The 23834-nt window shown below is 39.5% G+C and overlaps 1 protein-coding gene across 8 annotated transcripts in view; it reads right to left on the bottom strand.

Moving 5' to 3' along the window:
• cacna1bb (calcium channel, voltage-dependent, N type, alpha 1B subunit, b) overlaps positions 1-23834 on the bottom strand; it is a 211439-nt gene that overhangs the window by 64851 nt on the left and 122754 nt on the right. For 4 of the 8 annotated variants that reach the window (XM_034895439.1, XM_034895440.1, XM_034895438.1 and 1 more), the window contains 8 exons: positions 14864-14936; positions 14473-14590; positions 13707-13774; positions 13419-13525; positions 10333-10395; positions 3665-4411; positions 1808-2013; positions 908-1040 (listed from right to left, as the gene is read on the bottom strand). In XM_034895439.1, the coding sequence (XP_034751330.1) occupies positions 908-1040; positions 1808-2013; positions 3665-4411; positions 10333-10395; positions 13419-13525; positions 13707-13774; positions 14473-14590; positions 14864-14936 (1515 nt within the window). Of the gene's footprint in view, positions 1-907; positions 1041-1807; positions 2014-3664; positions 4412-9141; positions 9184-10332; positions 10396-13418; positions 13526-13706; positions 13775-14472; positions 14591-14863; positions 14937-18964; positions 18995-23834 lie in introns of all 8 variants that reach the window. The other 4 variants (XM_034895434.1, XM_034895437.1, XM_034895435.1 and 1 more) reach the window with 2 other exon arrangements.

Genomic DNA, 23834 nt, shown 5'->3' with positions numbered 1-23834 from the left:
AACTCTTGTTATGAATTGATACTATAAATAAAATTGAATTGAATTGAATTGAATTGAATTGAATTGAATTGAATTGAACTAAAGAGTATAAAAAAAATTAAATTAACATTACTTGAAGCCTAAAGAAGATTATTGGTGATGTTGTAATGTTGCGATTCTCGTGTGATATTGCTGACGTAGACCGTGTGGACTACCAGATGTTGCAGCAGGTTTCCTTGTCTCCTGATCCAACTCACAGCAGCGAGCACAGACACGCATTTCATTGCACAAAGCAATCCTCTACACTCTACAGAACGGATTTTCATTTTCATCAAAGGTAAAGTTCATAACCTCATGAGATTATAAAGTAATGTGTTCATGTCATGTGTGTATGTGTATGAGTGTCTGTCTGTCTGTCTTTCTCAATGTGCCTGACTAATTGCGTGTCTAGCTGTAGACACAGCTAAAAAGTGAAAATCACCAAGAACGTGGGTGTTTTATTTTGAAATTTGTGGCATGTTGAAGAATCTTTTTTTTTTTTCATCAGTATTAACGCTTTTTGTACAATATCCCATACAGTATATACAATATATGCATGACTTATGTGATGAAGGTATGTCTGATAGTCTTCCTGTGGAAATGAGGATGAATTGATGTCCACCACTGGGGACGCAGAAATGAGCAGAACATTTAATGTGTAACACAGTATATGGCTCTTAGTTTTAAGTATTGTTTTAACAAGGTGGATGAATTAAACCATTTTGGCAGAAAAATAATGGCCTACATGAATTCACCATGTGCTGTTTATTCCATCTTACACGGTAAAACCATAATGTGTGGAATTTATGAACTTTCTGTCCTAATTTAACCCAAACTATAAATTGTATTTCACGTCACTCCTCCCAGACACCTCGCAGCCATGACTTACGGGTTTCTTTGCCCAAAGACGAACATGGAGCTGTAGGGAAGAATCTGCCGAGGCCCATTAGCTGCCTCCTCCTCCTCCTCCAGGTCCTTCTTCTCATCACTGAGTTGAAAGTTGTCGCAGTCGATATTGTTCACTGGTGTGGAAAAATAAACACATTCATTAGCTCAAAGAAGCAAAAACATTAGTAAAAACAGAGGTAGGATTCAAAATGCAGGCTCTGATCTAGTTCTTTTATGATTGCATTTTCTTCCTGCATTCATACAAATGTTTAGTCAATAATACATTAGATCAGTTAGATTAAATAATAATAAATTTGACATTTCTCTTATGATGGAGGTTGCAGTGTCAAGACTAGGCATGACAAATATTACAATCTTGGTTAATCATACAAACTACTTTCTAAAACAAACTCACATTTCTTGATTTTTCTTGAGTTTCTTCTTGAACTTTAGCATGCTAACACTAAGCTAAAATGGTTAACAACATGAAAATGGTAAACATTAGACCTGCTGCTCAGCATGCTGATATTAACATTTACCTCAAAGCATTGCTGTGCCAAAGTACAGCGACACAGAGCAACTAGCATGGATGTGAACTGGTATTCTTGTTTATCAGTTGATTACATTGTTCTTATTTTGACACATTTGGACATGACCCCTATTGTTTATGATAACATTTTACTCATTAATTTCTTTGCTGAGATCTGGAGCTCTGCTGAAATTCCTAATTAGACCTAATTACCCTTAATGACTCTGCTGTAAAGTGATGAATAGTGAAAACAGTATAAAAAGATGTTTTGACCATACAGTATAACTGATGCAATGATGTCCAAAAACTAAGAAAAAGCTAAACTTTCCCTTCAACCTTCCCAATCCTTCCTCGGTTTATGTGTGTACTCACTGGGTATGATGGTGGTTTCTCCAGGAGGAGCAGTGATGGTGACAGGGATGTGGATGGCGTTGCTGTTGAGGCCGGCCTGGCTGGCCCTGGTGGAGTTCTTCTGGTTGTCAGCATCCTCTTGCTTTTCTCCTAGACTCAGGCTACTCCGCATTAGCTGCTGAGGACTGGAGGCGAGGCCGTCCTCCTCAGCATCTGACTGCCTCTCCCTAAGGAAAGGGATGTGTGGGTTATCAGGCAACATTGTACTCTGCTTTCAGGTTGCTTCATTTGCCGGCGTTTTTGGCCAAATGAGATCCACATGAGAACGTTTTTCTGTCCCCCTGAGAAACAGAGCACAATTTATCTGACAGCAGAATAGAAGTACGTTTGTCCAGCTAACCTAACACAAGTTATATGGTGTTACAGAGACAAACTAATGCAAATAATAAATAATTCCTAATTCTTCTTACACAGTGTTTTGGAATATAATATGAAAGTCTAAAAAAACCACTTGAGAATTAATTAAGCCCAGTCAGAAAACTCACATCTGCCCTCATTGCAAAGTGGCGCATGCGCAATGCGCAACTCACATCTGAACACTGCTCACATCAAGTAGTGACATGTGTGAATATTTAGGTAGACTTAGACAGTAGACTTGCACAATATTGAAAACAAATTACATTGTGATTTTATTTTACTGTGATATTGCAATCACAGTTAAAGTATTGCGATATGAAAAAAAGAAAATTGTTGACAAGATGACAGAAATAGCCCTATATAGAAAAACAGTAATAAATCATTCTCAACTACTGGTGTGATTTTATAGGGGAGTGCATCTACCATGAAAATAAAACTGAAAAAGTAAATGTTTTTAAGATGAACTAGTCATTGTAGAACTTTAATGCTTTCCAAACACCAATGCTAGGAATCGCTGTGACTACTCTTCTAAAGTGATTTTGGAGAGGGAAATTAGGCAGAAATACGCTGGTTGACTAACAAGACACCATTTTAGTCATATAATACCATCAATCCAGGCTAAAGTGAATGATATTAATAATGCATGCCTGCTGCTTATTCTAAATTTCAGGCTGCTGTCGACTAGCAGTGCCTGCTTGACTGTTAGCTAAATTGATCAACATTGATTGTGATTGGTGGTTTGCTGTGCATGCAGAGCCTGCATGTCACACACTAGCAATAAACTGTGTATCCAAGAACACTTATATCAGGGTAAATTACGCTTTATCAGAAACAAACTGCTATTGTGAATTAGTGTTATGTTTCCAGAGTTGCGGCTCCCAACCATAATATTAGTTGGGACGGACCCACTGTTTCTTTATGCTAACTGTGTTAGCTTTAGTTTGGCTGTTTGCAGTTTTCTGCGGTGAAAAATGGCCGCGAGATGTCGTGATTACATTGCATTAGTCAGGTGATTTAGTATTTAGTATTTAGTATTTAGTATTTAGTATTTAGTATTACATTGAATACTGTAGCTTCACAACCTATGGAAAAACATGTGCATCACCTTGTCAGTGGCAGGTGCCACTTAGGTTACTTTTTAACACTCTGGAGAGCCTCACACCCCATTAAAACCCCGTCAGACTAACGTTATGTTACACGACCATCTGTCCTAAAGGGGAAGCGTCGGCTGGTAACAATCATGTAAAAGGAGAACGGTGAAAGTTTACTGTTCTATCAAGCAGCAAAAACCTTTTAGCATCAACATTGCAACTTCTTGTGATGAGACTTTCACACATACCCACATTGCGATGTAGACGATAAAACTAAAAAATAGTAAGGCCATAGAATAGTCATCAACAACATCAGACATACAAACAAATCATCCTAAACAGTGATACAAAGTAACAACTGCAGTCTTACCTGTGGCCTTTGATTCCATTCTTGTTCCTCTTACAGTCGTCTCTATCCAGTGTAGACTGAGCTCTGACCATACGAGAGCAGCGCCCCTTCCTCTCTCCATTACTATCTCCTCCTCCTCCCCCGTTCCCCCTGCGCTCTCCCTGCGCACCATTCCCTATCCTCCCGTTTCCCTCTTTTGGTGGACGATGGGAGTGATGGTGGCGGTGTCCGCTTTCTTCTCCTCTTCGGAAGTCACTGACGTCCTCCTCAGGGGAACCAGCCTGTTGATGGTGCCTGTGTCCCTGCCCTCCATCGCGGCTGTGGCTACTCTCTCCTCTCTTCTCTCTTATCTGGCCACTGTCTGTGTTGTGATCTCTGCTCCGGCTGTGATGGACATGGTGCCTCCCTCCCCAGTCTTCACCTCCATCCCTGCTCTCTCCATTCCTGTCACGGTGCCTGTGATGTTTCCTAGAGTGTGTTCGGAAGTTTTCACTTGTCGATTCCTGCCGGGGATCGTCTGCCTCATCCCGTCCTCCTTCAGCAGACCTGCTGGGTTTGTCACCGTTCTTGGCCTCGACCACAAGTGGCCGGTCCAGGTGAGTCTTCATGTCAGGGTGCAGGTGGAGGGCGGAGGACACCTGAAGGCGTTCCTCAGGGTCGAGCTCGTTGAACAAAGCCTCGCTGCTTGTCCTCATGTTGTGTCTCCTCAGCTGGTTGGTCCTCTGCTCCCACACTGACATGGCCTTTGCTGACCGCTGCTGCTCCTTACTGCAAACAGGAATCAAACCCACTTAAAGCAATCATGGGAGAAGGAAAAACAACGACGTACACACATTTTATATGAATCTTTTTTTTTAACTTTGAGTTATTTTTCTTATAGGTGAACATCGCCACTCACATTTTCATCCATAGCCACCATAATCATCCATAATATACTAATAACACTCCATTCACACTTTTAAATATAATTTGACTCATCAAGTCCCTAACTAGGAAAAGTAAGTAATAACAAATCAGACACAAGGTGGTCTATGGATGTTTTGGCACAAATGTCCACCATGGTAAAGCTTCCACTTACCATGCTTGAGGGTTATACTGTATGAAGAAAATTGTTTATATCCTCCATAACAAAATATGATTATTTGTAAGATGGTAAAATGTATCTCTTGCTAAGGGTTGTTACATGCTCTTGTCATGACATGATCTGATAGATGGGGAAAAGGCAAAAGACAAAATCATCTCTACAGTGTTTTCACACATGCTTTTCAAGGTTTTCCTATGACTTGTACAAAAAACTGAATGCAGAGCAAGCCTCCCATGGATTAAAACATATGGAAACCACATTTTGTTGAAATTAAAGATTGATCTAAGTTTCTTTCAATAATTTGTATTATATGATGATGATGAGGTGAGTATTTAAAACAAAAAGGTCTAATTTATCCTTCCAAAACACTTCTCAAACTGTCAGGAATTCATTCCAGAATTTACAAAAGATCTTTTGGCTCATGTTGCTCTGTTGATTAAAAAATAATTTAAAACTTGTGGAACATACCCCATGGGCAACCACCTGTGTGAAACTGCTGGGGGCAGCCTCCCTAATCTGAATCCAAGTGGCTGTTGGACTTCTGTGCTAGTCATGGACTGTCTACAACAAACACCATGTTCAAGAATAGGGATGGTCATAAGCGTACGTCGTAGCAGAGCACCCAAGGCCGAAGGTCAAAGATCAATTTTATAATTTTTTCATCTGATCTGAGGATGTATGTTTTGGACACTCTGGTGAAGAGAGGGGCGGAGCTGTCAACCGATCACCATTTGGTGGTGAGCTGGATCAGGGGGTGGGAGAAGACTCTGGACAGACCTGGAAAGCCCAAACGGTTAGTGCGGGTAAAGGGGGAACGTCTGGAGGAGGCCCCTGTCGGACAGACTTTCAACTCACACCGCCGGCGGAGCTTTTTGAGCATCTCTGTGAAGGCTGGGGGCATTAAACCTGAGTGGACGATGTTCAAAGTTTCCATTGCTGCAACTGCGGCGGGGAGCTGTGGTCTTAGGGTCTTAGGAGCCTCAAGGGGCGGTAACCCAAGAATACTATAGTGGACACCTGTGGTCAGGGAAGCTGTCCGACTTAAGAAAGAGTCTTTCAGGGATAGGTTATCCCGGAAGACTCCAGAGGCAGTTGCAAGGCACCAAAGAGCTGGAGCCTCTGCCGTGAAAAAACGCAAAGCAGCGGGTGTGGGAGAAGTTCAGGGAAGACATGGAGAAGGACTTTTGTCCGGTACCAAGGTGTCACTGGAAAACCGTTCACCACCTCAGGAGGGGGAAGCGGGGACCCATCTAAGCTGTGTACAGTAAGGATGGGATGCTGTTGACCTCAACTGAGGAGGTAATCGGGCGGTAGAAGGAGCACTTTGAGGAACTTCTAAATCCAAATAACACACCCTCTATGTCAGAGGCAGAGCAGGAGGATGATGGGGGATTGTCATCAATTTCCCTGGTGGAAGTCACTGAGGTAGTCAAACAACAAAATCAACCAGGGATTGAGGAGAGCCCTCCAGAAATGCTAAAAGCTCTGGGTGTGGAGTGACTGTCTTGGATGGCACGCGTCTTCAACATTGAGTGAAAGTTTGGGACAGTGCCTAAGGAGTGGCAGACCGGGTTGGTGGTTCCCCTGTTCAAAAATGGGGACCAGAGGGTGTGTGCCAATTACAGGGGTGTCACACCTCTCAGCCTAGGTACAGTCTACTCCAAGGTGCTGGAAAGGAGGGTTTGGCCGATAGTCAAATCTCGGGTTGAAGAAGAACAATGCGGATTCTGTCCAGCTCTTTACTCTCGCAAGGATCCTAAAGGAAGGATGGGAGTATGCCCAACCAGTCCACATGTGTTTTGTGGATCTGGAGAAGGTGTATGACTGGGTCCTGATGGCATTATCGGCCTGCGACATTCAGCACTCACTGGATCGGCTCGTAGCCGATTGTGAAGCAGCCGGGATGAGAATCAGCACCTCTAAATCTGATGTGGCTCGAGAAAGGAAAGTTTGGGATTCCGTGCTTGAGCTGCTGCCCCCGCGACCCAACACCGGATAAGTGGACAAAGATGGATGGATGGATGGATGGGTGGATGGATGGAACATGTTCAATTAAGTACATTTACATGCTGTACCTGTCAGGAAATTATTAAGGCCAACAACACTGACATGCCATTACAGTGGTTGCTGTTATTGTTCCTCATGTCCACACTGGCCCATAAGAATTCCCTTCTTAATGTGATTTTAACAGCAGTTTAGGAACAAAGTCCACCGTCCTCGAAAATGCAGAGGACTGTGGATTCGGTCCTTATCTTCTACACTGATGTTGCTGTAAGAAGGTATTTCTCTTGGGCCAATTGTGGAGAACAGCCACCAATACTCTTTAATTTAGCTTACATATGGGAATGTGAGTGTTGCATATAGATAAACTTTAAAAACCTATCCTTTAACAGGGCAACCATATCCCATGACCATCCCTATTACAGTACTTTATCAATTAGAGAAGGCGTTAATAAGGTAGATAATTATTAAAATGGCAATCATCAACAAAAAACAAAAGTTTTTGAGCAAACTAAAACCACAAGGCTGTGTGACAAAGTATATGCCAGCTAAAATGAAAGCTATTATATGTCTGTATTTTCCAAAAACAGAGTCAGGAAAAAGGCAATACTCCAGAGGATGAAAGCAACAAAAGAATCCCATCATGTGTCTGAGGCTAACAAATCTGCTGTTGTGTTTGGTTATGATGCCTTCATCAGAGCCTATTGCTACTACAGCATTACTGTTGGAAAATTAACATATAATTACTGACTTTGCCACGTTCTTTAGGTACAGAAAATCCACAGGCAGCCTGATTTTAGAGAAACACCACATTGCGTAGTGGTGGCGAGTAATAAATGTACATGCCGGCCCATGGAAGCAATGCCAATGGAAAGTCAATTAGGATCTTTTTGTCTAGGTGGGCCCTGGGTACACATTAACTGGTTCAACACAGTCTGTCTACTAAGTCTGCGTCTGGAAGAAGACGTAGTGGATGGGAGGGATGTGTCAAATAAACGTGGACTTTCAACCATTGTTCGTGTCCTGTGTGGCAAAGAAAATCAATGCTCACTTTAAAAAAAAATACATAACGTACTTAACTTGCATACATAACCTACGTATTTACAGTGATGGGAGTAACGGCGTTTTAAAAAACGGTGTTACTAACGGCGTTACTTCTTTCAATAACGATTAATCTAATTTATTCCTCTTCCCATCTTAATAACGCTGTTACCGTTACTGTCGAAAAAACTTTTCCTGCGTAAGATTTCCCCCCCGGTCAGAAAAAATATGCACATTGACTCCAGAGTGGCTTCTTGCTCCGGAGCAAATTGCTGTCACTTTCTCCCTACTCCCTCGCTCTACACATAAGCGCACGCGCACGCAAACATACACACAAACACACACACCCACACACACACACACACACACACACACACACGCTTATATAGAGCACCAGAGTATACATAATTATTTTAGATTTTTGCTATAGTGCTTAACAAGCATTATTTAATTTTGCCCAGTTGTGGCCTGTTGAGGGGCAATGAATATTAAAGTTCCAAAACATCTATGTTGTTATTTGTTTTGATCCACTAGACATAATATCTACATACATCTCATTTGACTGGAGGCTAGTCTCACTTTGTCCCACAGCAATATTAAAGATTTGTGTACAGTTTCTGTTAATAACATATTGTATTAAGTGTCCATCTCATTATAATATTCAGATTTAACATAAATAATTGAACATGCAAATGTATTTTATGTTCCTTTAAAGAGGGGTGGAGGTGGGGTCACATTTAAGCATTTAAAAATTTGAAGTAACACATAAGTTACTTTCTGAAGTAACAAGATACTTTTATAATTTGTAACTGAGTATCTAATTTAGTTACTTTTTGGAAGAAGTAACTAGTAACTGTAACTACAACTGCTTGTTGCTTGTTTTGTTGCCAAAACATAAATTCTTTCTGTGGTGCCAGCTGGTAAGATTGTGCATGCTTCTATTATTTTTGGCTTTACAGCAGCTGTCAGAAGTTAGAATTGCCTGACATGTCATTTAGCAAACCTTGGTAATCTGGCATGCAAGTAAACTGAAACAGAAATCTTTTTTCAAATTCTGTTTAACTCAGGTCACGTGTACATGGGGCAGGCAGGACCAACATGCTATGGTTGATGGGTATGTACAACATGTATCATCTTTAACAAGCAAACTCCTGCTTAGAGAAAAATATGGTGAGAGATCACCATCATCTAAATGGTTGAAAAATGTCCTTTTTTGCACTTGAAAAAAGGCATCATAAACCATCAATCCTTTGATGTGTCCTCATGTGCATCTATCGTACATGAAGGCATTGCATACTGTGTATGCACAGTATGACTCATTTACATAAGGCTTTATGGGTTAGTTAAATTTGTTCCATCTGGTAACCTGTACCTCAAGATTCGTCGGGCAGGGGAGGAGTAGACAGAATAACTCCTAAAAGACAGAAGACACAGAGAACACAGGACAGGTATCCACAGACAGGTGAGCTACGGACATACAGGTAGTGTTTAAATGTTCACAGAAAGGAAAGTGAAGGATATAAAACCGAGGGGATAGAAGCATTATTTGTGAGATTGTTTACATAAGAAAGCACATGCACACACTGACAAAAGCAATGTCAAAGAAATAATAGTCCCTTCTACCAATGCATTTGTGTTATATCAAACAGGTGAGGTGCTAAATAAGCATCTCTGGCCTTCCTTTAACCGATTGAGACAACAGATTGCCCAGCAGGAGAGCAAACTTACAGCTGGAGGTTGCGTTTAATTGTGGCCGTGGCTCATATTGTCTTTGTAAAGCGATGTCTTGGGGTCTGCGATATCAAACAGACTGGAAATGTCAAACTGCCTGTGGTGGTGGCAACGCTCAGAGAAATTAAACATTTATACACAAATTATTCACATCAGAAAACAGAGCGGAAGATGAATTACTGTAGGCGCCAACACAGAGGAGCTGTAACCATCAACAAAGCGTACACAGTGGTTGGTTAAGACCAGAGTGTGTTGTAATGACACCCAGACTGGCCTCATATAGATTTAATGTTGTTATTGTTCCATTTCATGTAATGTTTTTCTACTCTGTGAGGCACTTTGTGATGGCTTGTTTTTATAAGAATCATAAATACATTTCCCTTTACCAGTAATGAAGACATTTAGTCTTTTGGAGGTCCAGAGGAGAAGAGGAGAGGAGAGACAAGGGAAGGAGTGGAGAGGAAAGGAGAGGAAACAGGATAGGAAAAGAGAGGAAAGGAAACATGCAGGAAAAAAAGAAGGCAAGAAGAAACAAAGAAAGTGGAGAGAAGGAAAAAGAGAGGGAAAAAAAGAAGTAAAGAGAAGACAAGGAGACTAAACAAGTCAAAGAGAGGACGAAGGAGGAAGATAATGAAGAAAAGACCAGAAAAAAGGAGACAAGAAAAGTTAGGGAATTGGAGATGAGACAAGAGAGGAACGGAGAAGAAACAATGAGAAGAGACTAGGGGAAGAGAGAAGAGGAGAGCAGCCGAGGAGAGGGGAGCTGAGGAGAGGAGACAAAGGAGGAGAGAAGACGAGGAGGAGAATATTGTAACAGAGAGTGATAACTCACGCTGACTGAATGCTGTTGATGGACGACCTGCGAGAGTTTGCATCTCGATTTTGCTTTACAAAACTGTACATGCAGAACAAAAACAAAAGAAAAATGAGACACAAATCTGAAGGGGACAGGTGGACTGTCAGTCGGTCTGTCCACCTGTCCCCTTCTGTCTTACAATAAAGGACTAAACTGTGCAAGTACTTCAATAACACAACAGCAACAAAAGTGTGTTACCCAGCACAATGAGGACACAAAGCTGAAACTGAAACAGTTCAGAAGTTTCTAAAAACAGTTCAAGAGTTTCATTCCAAAAAAACAAAAGCACAGGTAACTACCATTGAAATTATTTTTTATGGTAGTAAAAGAGTTTTACATACTCTTACAGTTTAACATTTAGATGGTAAAATCATTTCTAATGAAGGAATTAAAAAAAAGGGCTAAAGTTGTTTGGTAATGAAACCCTGTCCCTGAAACAGTACTTAATACACAAAAAACAGTTCATTTAAAATAAAAAATTTACTCGTTATAGGGTTACCACACTGTTCTTAGAACACTGAATGTAATGCACAATATCACACAATAACAGAAACGTTAATGACAGTGAAAAGGGGAAAGATAGGAAGTTAGCTAGTCTGGATCAACAGATGTACATTGCTGGGATGAAGTCTGACATCTCGCTTATCAGATGTCCCTTCCTCTCCCTTCTGCTATTTCCACTATCTATTTTGCAACGGCAACTTAAATAAAAGTAAAAATAACCAAAGACATATTTACTTTAGTAAAAGTAGAAGTACCACAACGACAACCCTACTTAAGTAAAAGTAAAAAGTACCTGATTTTAAATGTACTTAAGTATTAAAAGTAAAACTACTTGCATAACAATTTATTCTTTTAATGTCTATATTCTAATAATAATAATGAAAAAATTAATATAATTTTTTTTAATTAATTAACTTAGTTTTAGGTGCTAAGCATCTGTGGCCCAGTTTACATTCTGACTTAAAATGCTGCTAAGGCACCACACCAGTTGGAAAGGCAGAAAGGGGCCGGGCTCTAGAATCTTTGGTTAAAATATATCTATGCTGATTATATCTGTGATGGTTACATATATCTATGGCAACCAAACTTCACTGGTGAGACAAGACGTTTTGGCAAGGGGAAAAACTGATCAAAATATGTAGCTAACGGAACGTTGTAGAAATGTAGTGGAGTAGAAAGTAACAAAGTAAACTCAAAAGTTTACCCTATTGATTCTACTTAAGAAAAGGAACAGATATGTGGAAAATATACTTACAGTACAGTAGCAAAGTATTTGTACTTTGTTACACTCCACCACTGGCCATAAATGATAAGCAGTGTAGCCACACCATACTCCAGCACTGACACAGCGCTTTGGAGATGGGTCTGGCAATGTGTGACTCCAAGTTAGCTGACCAGTAATTTAGCTACAGAGCTGGATTGGGACGCATCATAAACTGGAATGGATAGTTAGTCCCTCCAACTGTAAATTCTTTGTGCCTAATACTAGCTAGTTTCAAACTAGTGATTCACTTAATCAGATTGCACCATTAAAATGTAAGAAATGTCTTAACAGCTAACGTTAGTAACGTTAAAGCCTTTAGGAATGTGTACAGTAAATCAGTTACTAGCAGTGTCCAAGAGCAATGAACTAGCAAGCTAATTAAAATATGTAAACAGGAAGTCAGTGTAGCATCAAAAGCTAGCAAATTAAATTTAATAAATTAAATTTTTACAGGCACAAAATATATATCTTTGTAAATGTACGTTTTTGCATTACTCTGTTTTATATGTGTTTCTACCTAGCTATGTGTAGAAATAAGTGTGTTTCAGAGTAGTTAATGTTAGTAATCATACAGTTTAGCTAGATAGCTAGCTAGCTATCTAAGTGGAAAAAAATCAAGCTATTACTACTATAAAACGTTAACGTTATGCCACCAAACTTAACTTTACTCTTACATAACGCTTTGTTATTTGATGTGTGTTTTCTTATTTTTGTAAAATGTAATTACAAAAAGTAAAGTTTTGAATTATTATTAAACAGAATTTGGACTGTATTCCTTATTACCTCTTCTAATCGTCTCTCTTAACGAGTCATGTGTTAGCAAGCTCACGTTAACATTAGCTAACATCAGTATTATCAGTTGTTTAAGTTAGCTAACGACATTACATAACAGTTAAAGGTACAGCTGGCAGTAACTGGGAGTAATTAGTCACAAATAATGTTGTCATGTGTAAAACTCCACTTAATAAACACTACGTTTGAAATACCAACAGTTGGTGCAACCAGCTCCTAAACATTGTGCACACTCTGACCTAACGCTATTTCTTCTCTTAATACATTCATGAATTTCTTACTGAGAATGATGGCAAATACAGATGGGTATCAAAAGAAAGCATATTTTAACCTCCAACATTACATATTGCAGCTATGAATCACTGACCAGGATGGAAACTCGTTGTCTTAAAATCAGCTTCTTCTTGAGACTTTTGTAATTTCAGTGTTAAGCTAGGCTCTAAAAATAGGTGGGATTTGGAGTTGCAATTAATTTCTGCGCTGACACAGGACCCCATACCTGTCAATCACAGGTGTTGGTGGAGAGGGGGCGGGTCAGAGGTTTTAGCATCACAGGAGCTATCTGGGTATATAAAGTCATCCCTGTCATTATCATATTATTATTAATAATAATATTAATAATAATGAAGAAAGTAACGACCACTGCTGAACACTAACATACATTGTTGATTGAAGCATCCTTAATTGTTTCTACTATTGACAAAGGTACAGACAATGGAGTGTAGGCTAATTATTATTATTTATTTATTTTATTTAACCTTTATTTAACCAGGAAGTTCCCTATGAGATTCAGAATCTCTTTTACAAGAGATAAATAAACAAGGCAACACCACAGGAGCGCTCCAGACGTTGCATCAAACACAGTGCGTATGTAGACAGCCATTACAGACTGAGAAGGAAAAACATACAGAAGGAAAACACACTGAAAGACAAAGCGACATGTATTTCCAGTGTGGGTAAACAGAGCTGCTGTCAGAGGAGAAAGAGATGTTGGGGAACTTACGCAGCGATTGAGATGTTGGCTGCTGACATCGGGCTGACTTCCTTCACCTCCAAAGCCTTCTGCAGGGCAAGCTTCTTATTGGCTGCCTCCTCCTGCTCCTCTTCATCCTTTAGCCAGTGAGAACCAAGACATCTTATTATGCTAAATGAAAATATATTACAACATGGTGATGCTGTGGGCACAAGCCAGGCTTTTGTCGGTGCTGATTTTGATAAAAAGTACATTAATTTTGCTATATGTTACTAATAAATCTTCAAATACAACATCAGACAGTCTGACCGAGCCTACCTTAGTCAGTTCTTGTGCATTTGCAAGGTTATCGACAGCGATAGCCAAAAAGACATTCAGCAGGGTGTCTGAATAACAACAGGACTCAGGAGAAAATACAGGAGTACATTATTTTTCGATGAAATGTGCAACATTTTTTCCCCCCACTAAACTAGGAGCAGGGCTTACAAAATGTGATTTTGTTCATCTATGAGTTATTTCTGTAAAAGTCAGGCCTATATTTTGCAGTGTATTTCAACAACAGCATTTTAAGGACCCTATTTATTGAGCGTAAGAGATCATAAGAAAGACAAAACTTTATTAACTTTGGAAATAACTCTGATCTGATTTTAAAGATTATTTGACATTTCCTCTCATGCCTCCCTCAAAACAAATAGTTTCAGCTCCACATCTATTGAACCAATGTACATGTATGCTGTTTCAATACTGTTTGTAAATGTGCCGTCATGATCACTGCAGCCTCTGGTGGGGCTTTAAACTTTTAGTATGTATCCTAGTTCCTTAAGACATGCAAACCAAGTTACTTATTCCTGAGTTTTAAGAATCTAAGGTATTAATATTTAAAGTTCCAAAATTAAGTACAGTCAATGAGAAAAAAATTGCTAGATTTTGATTGTGTTGTTAAACGACACTATTTCCATCAATGGCGTCAAGGAAATGGAGAAAATTAGCACTAATTTGACCCAAAACCATTTACACATTTCAATCCTGCTCCTTCTGACACAAACACACTGCAGTTTGAATAACAAAATATCAAAGAGGATACAGTTTCCAAAGAGTGTGAGGACAATGAAGTAGACAGAAGAGAACATGCCACGGCGAACGCCCCCGTGAGACTCGATCCCGTGGTACATCACGGCGTTCCAGTCCTCGCCAGTCAGAATCTGAGGAAGACAAAACATTTGGAATGACATCGGGGACACCGGTGGATTGTAAAGCCCCCTTCAAATCTCAGACTGTAGAATTAAATAATTTTACAGAGTCAGGGGTTATGAGCACAGACTAATTGAAGGATTATCAGCAAGCTCATAAGGGGACAGAAGGCACGCACACCAGTCATTCCCTCTAATTAAAATGAATAACATTTTTATTTTTCTATGGACTCTCTCATTTACTCAGACGGTGTGAAGTGCACCTGGAAGTCTGGAGTGTCTCACCTGGAACACAGTAAGGATGGCTGCCGGGAAGGTATCAAAGTTTGTTGTTGGCGTCTCATCTTCAAAGTTAAACCTAAAGGAATCAGAATCACATCATTATAAAGAGAGAAAAAAACAAAATAATATAACTGTAGTCCCAGTCTTAATGGTATCTACCTGCAGTTTAGGAGGACATTCAAGAAAAGGTAAATTTATTCAAAAATAAAAAAAGGTACATTTATTCATTTAAAAAAAAAGGTACATTTGTTCTTTTTTAAATAAAACAAATATAAAGAAACCACTTGGATTAATAGTTGGGAGCATGTGGCTGAACTGTCTAAGCATCAATACATGTTTCTGCTCATGAGAAACAGGACACAACACAAAAACCAACACACTGTCACACTTTGAGTCAGAGCTGCACCAGTTCTTCCTCCTCTCGTTGTCTTTTATGGTCTAATGTCAACCCACAATTCCCCCCACGAGTTGTACTTCTATACTTGTGAGGACCTTTATGGGCATAAACAACCCTGCCTCCTAAAAAAGTATGTCCATACAAGGAAACTGACTTCTTAATCACGTTTTAAGGGAAACATACAGTACATCTAATTTAGGATAATAAATGGAATGGAGGTGGATTGTTTTAAGGCAGACTAACCGATCTTTGAGGGTCACAATTGTAGCTGATAAAAAGGTGTTCAAATACATAAAAATCATACATTGTGATTGCTGGATTTTTTTTAATAGATTATGTCTCTAACAATGGACATGCACCTATGGTGACAATTTCAGACCCCTCCATGATTTTTAAGTGGGAGAACTTGCAAAATAGCAGGGTGTTCAAATACTTATTTTCCCCTCTGTATTTTCCAGTAAAAAAGTTGTACAATGCTTGCTATTTTAAACATCTGCTTAATGTTGTGTATTGCTACAACACTACTTGGTTAGGTTTAGGCAACATAACTACTTGGTTAACTTCTGAAAAAGATGATGGTTTGAGTTAAAAAATAAGGAATTTCTGTTCTGTCATTTGAAGGTACAATATGTGACATTTCTGTTTAAAATGTCAAAAAACAACTATACCTAAGTTATGTATTTTGTTGAGTTGTTTACTTACACTACCCTAATGTTTCCACTACCGTTTAAACCCGGAGAAATCTGTTATTTTATTTTATATTATTATTATTATTATTTTACATTATTAAACCAGTGTTTGGTTTGTCCGTTCTGAACTACTGTAGAAACATGGTGGGTGACATTCCAAAAAATTATAAAACTCACATTGGTCCTCACAAAGGCAGATGTACAACAGAGGCACAGGAGTAGCTTTCAAATTCCTTCACGGCTTCAGGTACAGACTAGTGTATTTGTGGATGAAGGGACTTGTCTTGATAATGGATGGGAGAAGGAGAGGAAGAGAAACGTGCAGCAGGAAACACCAGTCACCAGGGAGCCATGGCTCCAACTTTGAAGTCCAAAACACACTGCCTCTGCAGCTCAGGGTTACACCAAGTGACATGTGTCACATGTACAGAAATTAAGCGCTGCAATGCAGCACGTCAACAAATCCACCGGGCGTATTAACCATCTGATAGCAAGCAGATATTCTAAATCTTGGAGTAATGCCCGTGATTGATTTTTTCTTCTTTTGAGTTGATATCTCACCTGAACAGCCAATTTATGATCACCAAGAAACATAAAAAATAAACGTAATAATGAGAATGTGGGTTGAAGGGATCTGTGTATTTGAGTTTCTCCTTGTCCGCTGTGAGAGCAAGCCTACACCACCACCACGAATGAACATGTACTGACAGTTGACAAGAGAAGAAAATCAAAGTAGCCTAGATATGGCAGGCAGAAGAGAAACTCTTAACAAAACAAAAACAAAACAATTCTGGGGTGTAGATGATGCTTCTGCACCTCAAAACTACAGCTGTGTATGTGAAGTGAGTTTATCATACAGACAGCTGTCTTGACACGTCCTACAGTGCCAGTATGTTTTGGGCTCAACACAACATCACTCCAGAGTGGAAAGTTGAACACACTCCATCACAGGGAAAAGACAATAACAGAAAACACAGTGTCTGAATAAAACAGATTAAGAGTGAATGAACGAGGGATATTTTGTCTTCACAATGTGCAATGCTTGCACTATATTGTTATTGTCATCCTTTTTATCTCTTTTCACACAACCTCTGAAACAGCTAACAAATATTAGAGGGTATATATTAAAAAAAGACACAAAGATCAATGAATATGAATATTAACCTTATTGGATTCAAAGTGGATTCAGCTATCTGAATCCAACACTACTGGATTTACACCAAACTGAAACATTGAGCTCACTACAATTACATCAGCACAGATGTACAGTGGGGCTCGAAAGTTTGGGCACCCCAAGTAAAAATGTGTATTAATGTGCATTAAGACGCCAAGAAAAGATGGAAGAATCTCCAAAAGGCATTATTTGACATATTAGACATTCGTATAATTTGTAGATTTTACTTCCCTCATTTACACTTTCAAAATAACAGAAAACTAAAAATTGCCGTCTGCAAAAGTGTGGGCACCCTGCAGAGTTAATACTTACAAAAGTCTTCCAGTTCTTTGAGATTTCTGGGCTGTCTGTGACGCACTGCTCTTTTAAGGTCTTGACATAGATTTTCAATTATGTTGAGGTCCGGAGATTGTCGAGGCCATGGCAAAACCTTCAGTTTATGCCTCTTGACGTAATCCACTGTGGATTTTGAGGTGTGTTTAGGACCATTATCCATTTTTAGAAGCCATCCTCTCTTTAACTTAAGCATTTTCACAGATGGCATCAAGTTAGCGTCCATAATTTGCTGAAATTTCATTGAATCCATTTTTCCTTCTACTCATGAAATATTCCCTGTGCCACTGGCTGCAATACAACCCCAAAGCATGATTGATCCCCCCCATGCTTAACAGTTGGACAGAGGTTCTTTTTATCACATTCTGTGTCCTTTCTTCTCCAAACGTACCTTTGCTCATTCCAGCCGAAAAGTTCTATTTTAACCTCATTGGTCCACAGGACTTGTTCCCACAATGCATCAAGCTTGTCTATATGTTCATTTGCAAACTTCAAACGCTGATTTTTTGTGGTGAGGACGTAGAAGAGGTTTTCTTCTGATGACTCTTCCATGAAGACCATGTCTGTACTAGTATCTCTTTATAGTGGAATGGTGTAGCACAACTCCCGTGTCTGCCAGGTCTTTCTGGATGAATCATGCAGTCAAACGTGGGTTTGGACTTGCTTTTCTCACAATCCTGCGAGCTGTTCTGTCTGATATTTTTCTTGGTCTCCCAGATCTTGCTTTAACTTCCACTGTTCCGGATGACGGACATTTTTAAATTACAATCCAAACAGAGGATAATGGCATCTTAAAAAACGCTTTGCCATCTTCTTATAGCCTTGTGAGCGTCAACTATTTTACTTCCACTGTTCCTGATGACGGTCATTTCATAATTACATTCTGAACAGAGGATATTGGCATCTGAAAAAGTTTTGCTATCTTCTTATAACCTTCTCCTGCTTTGTGAGCGTCAACTATTTTCAGTTTTAGTTTTCTAGACAACTGCTTAGAAGAACCCGTGGTGCTGATTGTTGGGAGAAGGTCAGATGAGTCTGAGCATTTAAAACCTTAAGATTGACATCACCTGGTCTTTCCAGACGATGACTGAGAACAATCCATGACACTGTCAGGTCTCAGCTTTCCAAAGGGGGCGGTGCATCCTAGAAACTCTGCAGGGTGCCCAAACTTTTGCAGATTCCATTTTTTGTTTTATTTTTATTTTGAAAGTGTAAATGATGGAAATAAAATCTAACTTTTTGTGACATATTATACAAATGTCTGTTCTGTCATTTGATGCCTTATGGAGATTTTTCCATCTTTTCTTGGCTTCTTTATGCACGTTAATACAATTTTTTACCTGGGGTTACCAAACTTTCGAGCCCCACTGTATAGCTGCAGATTTATCTTATGTTACCTTGTGATTTTTCTTGAAAGTTAAAAGTAGGGTCCAAGTTAATTATCAGACATGCAAACTTTCTACACAAATGATCAAAATATTTTCCGAAAGCCCCCAAATGACCCAACAAACCTGCCAAAACCTGAATCCATGGTCTTGAAACTAAAGAAGACAATGAGAGAATGATACAGAGATGTGTAAAGACGGGTTGGTCATTCAACTTAAAAATGCCTACATTGCTGATTACTCATAATGTCAAATGTCCGTTATTCTCAAAAGGTGGAAGAAATATGTGTGGTTAGATAGAAGAAGGTTATATTACAAAAGTGAGGCAAAATCTAAGAAAGGTTTGAGAGCAAATGTAACTTGAATAGAGACTGTGGTGATGGGGTGGTGATGGTGCAGTGGACATGACAAATGCATTTGGTGTGGGAAATCTGGGATCAATTCCCACTGCGTTACATCAACGTTACATGTGTCCCTGAGCAAGACACTTAATGGAATGTAATGTAATGGTGACAATTCAGCAGGTTAACAGCATCCAGGCTGAAAACAATTGAAAACAATGATTATATGAGTTAGAAAATGTTCTTTAAACTATCCAATATGTCATATTTTTACTGTAATAATCCAAACATTACCCCACTGGGTCATCAGCTATAAAGAAAAGATGCTAAGTTGAAATGCTATCTTTTCTGACAACAATGCTAATGCCAGTATTTTTTTGTTACGGAATTTCTGTTTGTGTTGTGCTGTTTTGTGTGTTGTTATCAACTGCCCGGTTTGATGGCCAGGCCGGGGTGGAAAAACGCAACCCCAGCACGCTACAGCTGTAACGTTAGTATAGCCATGAAAGCAGCAAACAAACGCACAGGATTAAAGGAAATAGATTCTACCCGACATTAAGAAAAAATTGTATGTTTCTTACAGTTGCGTGACCAGAGACGTTACAAACACTGGGTAAATATTGGAGATAGAGGAGCCCATCAAGATGCTGAGTTGGCTAATTTCCTCCTGAACAGGTAAGCATTAGCTTCAGGCTCATTAATCATAGCTACAACAGACAGTCATTTTATGCAATTTACTGTAATTTACTCGCAAAAACAATTGAGACACAGCCACTAAAGTGATCCCGACTGGTCCTGGCTAACGCCGCCATGCTAACCCTGCTAACTGTTAACGTTACCAGAGGACCAGGCAAGCAGGCCACGGCTGTTTACAACCTGCAGCCTGTTCAGCGGCCGTAGCTGATATTGGTGAGTTATTTTAAGCCAAGAGAGGGGCTATATATTGGGAAAAGAGGACCTTGAGTTTGCAGTGTGTTTAGCAATTGTTCTAAGTGTGTTCAGTCGAGTGGAGAGGACGGCAAGGTAGTATTATTTTTAGCAGCTCCTTCCGTAATTCATAGCTAAAAATGTGTCTGTTAGTTGAGTACAGAGCTCTGCGTGAGCACAGGCTTCTATGACTGTCAATATAGCCAGCAGCTAATGTTAGCTCTACCGCTGTTCTGTGACGATATCTGGCAGAAAAACAAGTGTCTAGCAACATTGTTGTGGAAGCTCCTTCAGTGCGCTTTGGAGGAGGGTCTGGCAAAGCGAGACTATGGATGCTGCGGTCTCAGCCTGCAACCTCCTTATGGGGAGGAGGGGTTAGGGGAGACGTATTTTGAATTTGTACTGCAGTAACTATTTTAAACACTGGCTGTCAGTATTACATATTGCACCTTTAAATATGTAAAAACAGATGTTGCTAATTTCACCATCAAATTCAACCTTCCTCATTTTGTGTTTCTTTGTCTTGAAAACAAAAATCTGCCTCAGCTCAAGATGGTATTGCTCACTTAGAGATGTATAGGAATTGAAATTGTGACATTTATTTAACTTCCAAACCATGAACTGTTGGCTTGTGGCTCGGAGGTGGAGGCTCCATATCCACAAGGTTGAAGGTTCAATTCCAGGCTCCTCAGCCACATGACCAAGTGTCCTTGAGCACACACTAGACCCCAAATGGATCCACGGATGCTGTATGAATAGCTGTCCATTGCTCCTACTATTCAGGATGGGTTAAAATGCAGTTATAAAATTTCACTCAATGTGTGTGTGAAAATTAAAAATAAACATTTTTGTTGTTGTTGTAACTGCTCATTAATATTTGATTACAAAAAAGGATTTAAGAAAGGAACGTTTTGATTTGCAACGTCAAAAAAAGTGAAAAACACTGAAAAAAGTGTTAAAAAAACATAAAAGTTAAAAATATCGATAATAAGAAATGTGTTGATTTTCAATTTTGAGGACAACACAAATGATTGATGATCATTTGAATGGTGACTTTTTATCAGAGGTGGCCTGAGCTTCAGGTTTAGATTAGATTCAACTTTATTGTCACTGTGCAGTATATAAGTACAAAGACAGCGAAATGCAGCCACATTCAAAAGTGAGATGGGCTGTGTTTTTGTAATGCAATGCCAACCTGAAAAAACACTTCATGAATACTAAAGGTATGGAAAATATTTTTATTATTTTGTCATTTTGTCACTACAAACCCTGCCATAAATGGTTAAAATAGTAAGCTAGAGTAATGAACAAATGGTTAAAAGAGTGAGGTAAATAAGTAGGCAAATCAAGGACTAAACCAAACCAACTTAAACATTAGTTTTGGATCAATTGTGTGGACAAAGGTTGCTTTATAAAGTATAAGTAACAGGGTAAGTCAAAAGCTGGGAACCAAAGTTCAGTTCATAAAATGCAACAATCTATGTAAACATAGATGAGTCTCCTCTTAATTGGGTTCACGGTTTCCTTACAGGGAGAACTTAAAAGATCAGTCATCGGGTAGCACAGAGTTCTATTCTTAGCCCATTGTATGCTGATGACACTATTTTGTATGCCACTAATTCTACTCCCACCTAGGCTCTTACGTCAATCGGCGTTTCCAGTTACCACTTATTAAACCTACCCTTTTTTAATTGCAGATGAGAACAAGTACATGGTTTTCTCAACTTCCACCTGTGTATTTGGCTATCTTGCTATTAAGACTTTAAATTGTGCCCATATCATTCTTGCTGACCCATAGAAATACTTAAAAATTTGGCTTAAGTATTACTTACTACAGAATTCAAGATGCTTATTTAACACTTTACCAACACATTAAAAGATTAAATTAGGTTTTTGGCAGAGAATTAAAGGCTGACTGTCTTTTTTAAAAAGGAAAAATATTGTTCAATCATAGTTAATGTCTATAATGGACTATGAACCATTATGTACTGTCATGCTGGCCCATCATCTCTTAAATCCAGTCTATCACAGTGCTTTGACAGCTTCCATTCTTCTCAGTGACTTCCAAATTCAAAGTTACTAAAGACAGTTGATTAAAGCACAGTTTGTGATCTGCAGCAAATAAAATGAAATAGAAATGAAAATATATGACAGTATGTGCGGCTCACCATGTTTCACGCATCGTCATAAAAATAGAGCCCATTGAGTCCTTAAACGGAAATACGCAACTTTTTTAGCTTAATCCACCTTAACTGTAGTGATATTTTGGAGACGAGACTAAATACATCCGTCAACAACCTTTTTTCCATGACGAAGACGAGACATTGACGAGACTGCACCAATGTCCAAAACCGCTGACTAAGACTAAATTAACATGCATTATTGTTGATGAAAAAAGACAAGACTAAAATGTTTTGCATAAAATAAAAACTAAGATAAAATCTCTCTTCATTTTTGTCTACAATCATCTCTGCTTTTTCATCATGCGATAGTGCCCGTTTGGAGCGTGTGCCTGTTCCAAACAGGCCAATCGCCTCTCTCCCCCTTTCACGTCTATCCAATGTCACTGTAATGAAGGGAAAAAGCCCAGAAAACCTTATCTTAAAAAAATGAAGACTAAAATGTATTGACTAAAATTGACTAAGATACCTGAGTGTTCTTTTGACTAAAACTGGACTAAAATGATGAGACCTCAGTTGACTAAAAGTAACAAGGACATTTGGCACAAGATTAAGACTAAATTAAATATAGGTGACGAAATTAACACTACTTAACTGAACAGCTTCGGAGTCATTGGAAGGGTTGTATGACTTTTGAGTTAAATGGCGGTCATCTCGCTCCCCTGTAGCACATGTGAGCGTTAAAACCACCCTTGCAACTTGCAGCCAGTGAATTGCCGGCCTCAGCACCATAAGGGATTGCGTGATATCAGGTCTTGCAATGTAACGTTTTGCTTCACAACATTGCACACATACGCCCATTTTGGAACCGTCTAACAAGGTAGTGATGGAGAGTTTTTCACACTATTGTGATGGCTGAGCCGACAAAAAAAAGCAGAAAGCTAGGAACAGAGAAAGGGTGAGAAAACAAAAGGTGAGAAAACCGCAAAGAAATGGCCAAAACTGCAAAATGCCCCTTTAATGAACAAGTACAGACATAAGTACTGTTTACATGCTTTAGATACGCAGGGGCCTTTCTTGCACCCGGTACAAAGTGTCGTTGCTACTTTTCAGACTGGCGCAGTTGTTATTTTCCCGTCCGGCGCCCATGTCGTTTAAATAGCAAATGCAACTGCGTCCATCTTTGCGCCCATGGGCATGCTGGTCTAACAGGCGTATTCAGGCGTATTGCTAGCATGAGGCAGTTATTAGGCTCGTTCGAGATGAACTGCGCGAGATGAGAGCAGGCGGCAGCAGCGGGGGGCGGTGATAAAAAGCTGCGGTAAAGTTGGACAGTTTCCAGGCGATTCCAGCCGACTTTAAGCTGGACAGGAAGTGACAAAAACACTGTGGTCCAGTTCCGATTTAATAAAATATAATCAGACCCACATATCAGCTTGTACACAGTCTCCAGTTGTTTTAATTATGACAGAGTAGCTCTCAAAATGCTCTACATGCGATCTGTTGCTGATTTTAATTAACAACACACTGTAGATCAGTGGTTCTCAACCGGTGGGGCGCGCCCCCCCGGGGGGGCGCGGACTCTCTCCCGGGGGGGCGCGAGTACAC

The sequence above is a fragment of the Etheostoma cragini genome, chromosome 16 (genome assembly GCF_013103735.1).
Source record: "Etheostoma cragini isolate CJK2018 chromosome 16, CSU_Ecrag_1.0, whole genome shotgun sequence".
Classification (NCBI taxonomy): Eukaryota; Metazoa; Chordata; class Actinopteri; order Perciformes; family Percidae; genus Etheostoma; species Etheostoma cragini.
The sequence above is the reverse complement of the archived record's forward strand: the minus strand, read 5'-3'. Positions and strand labels throughout refer to the sequence as shown.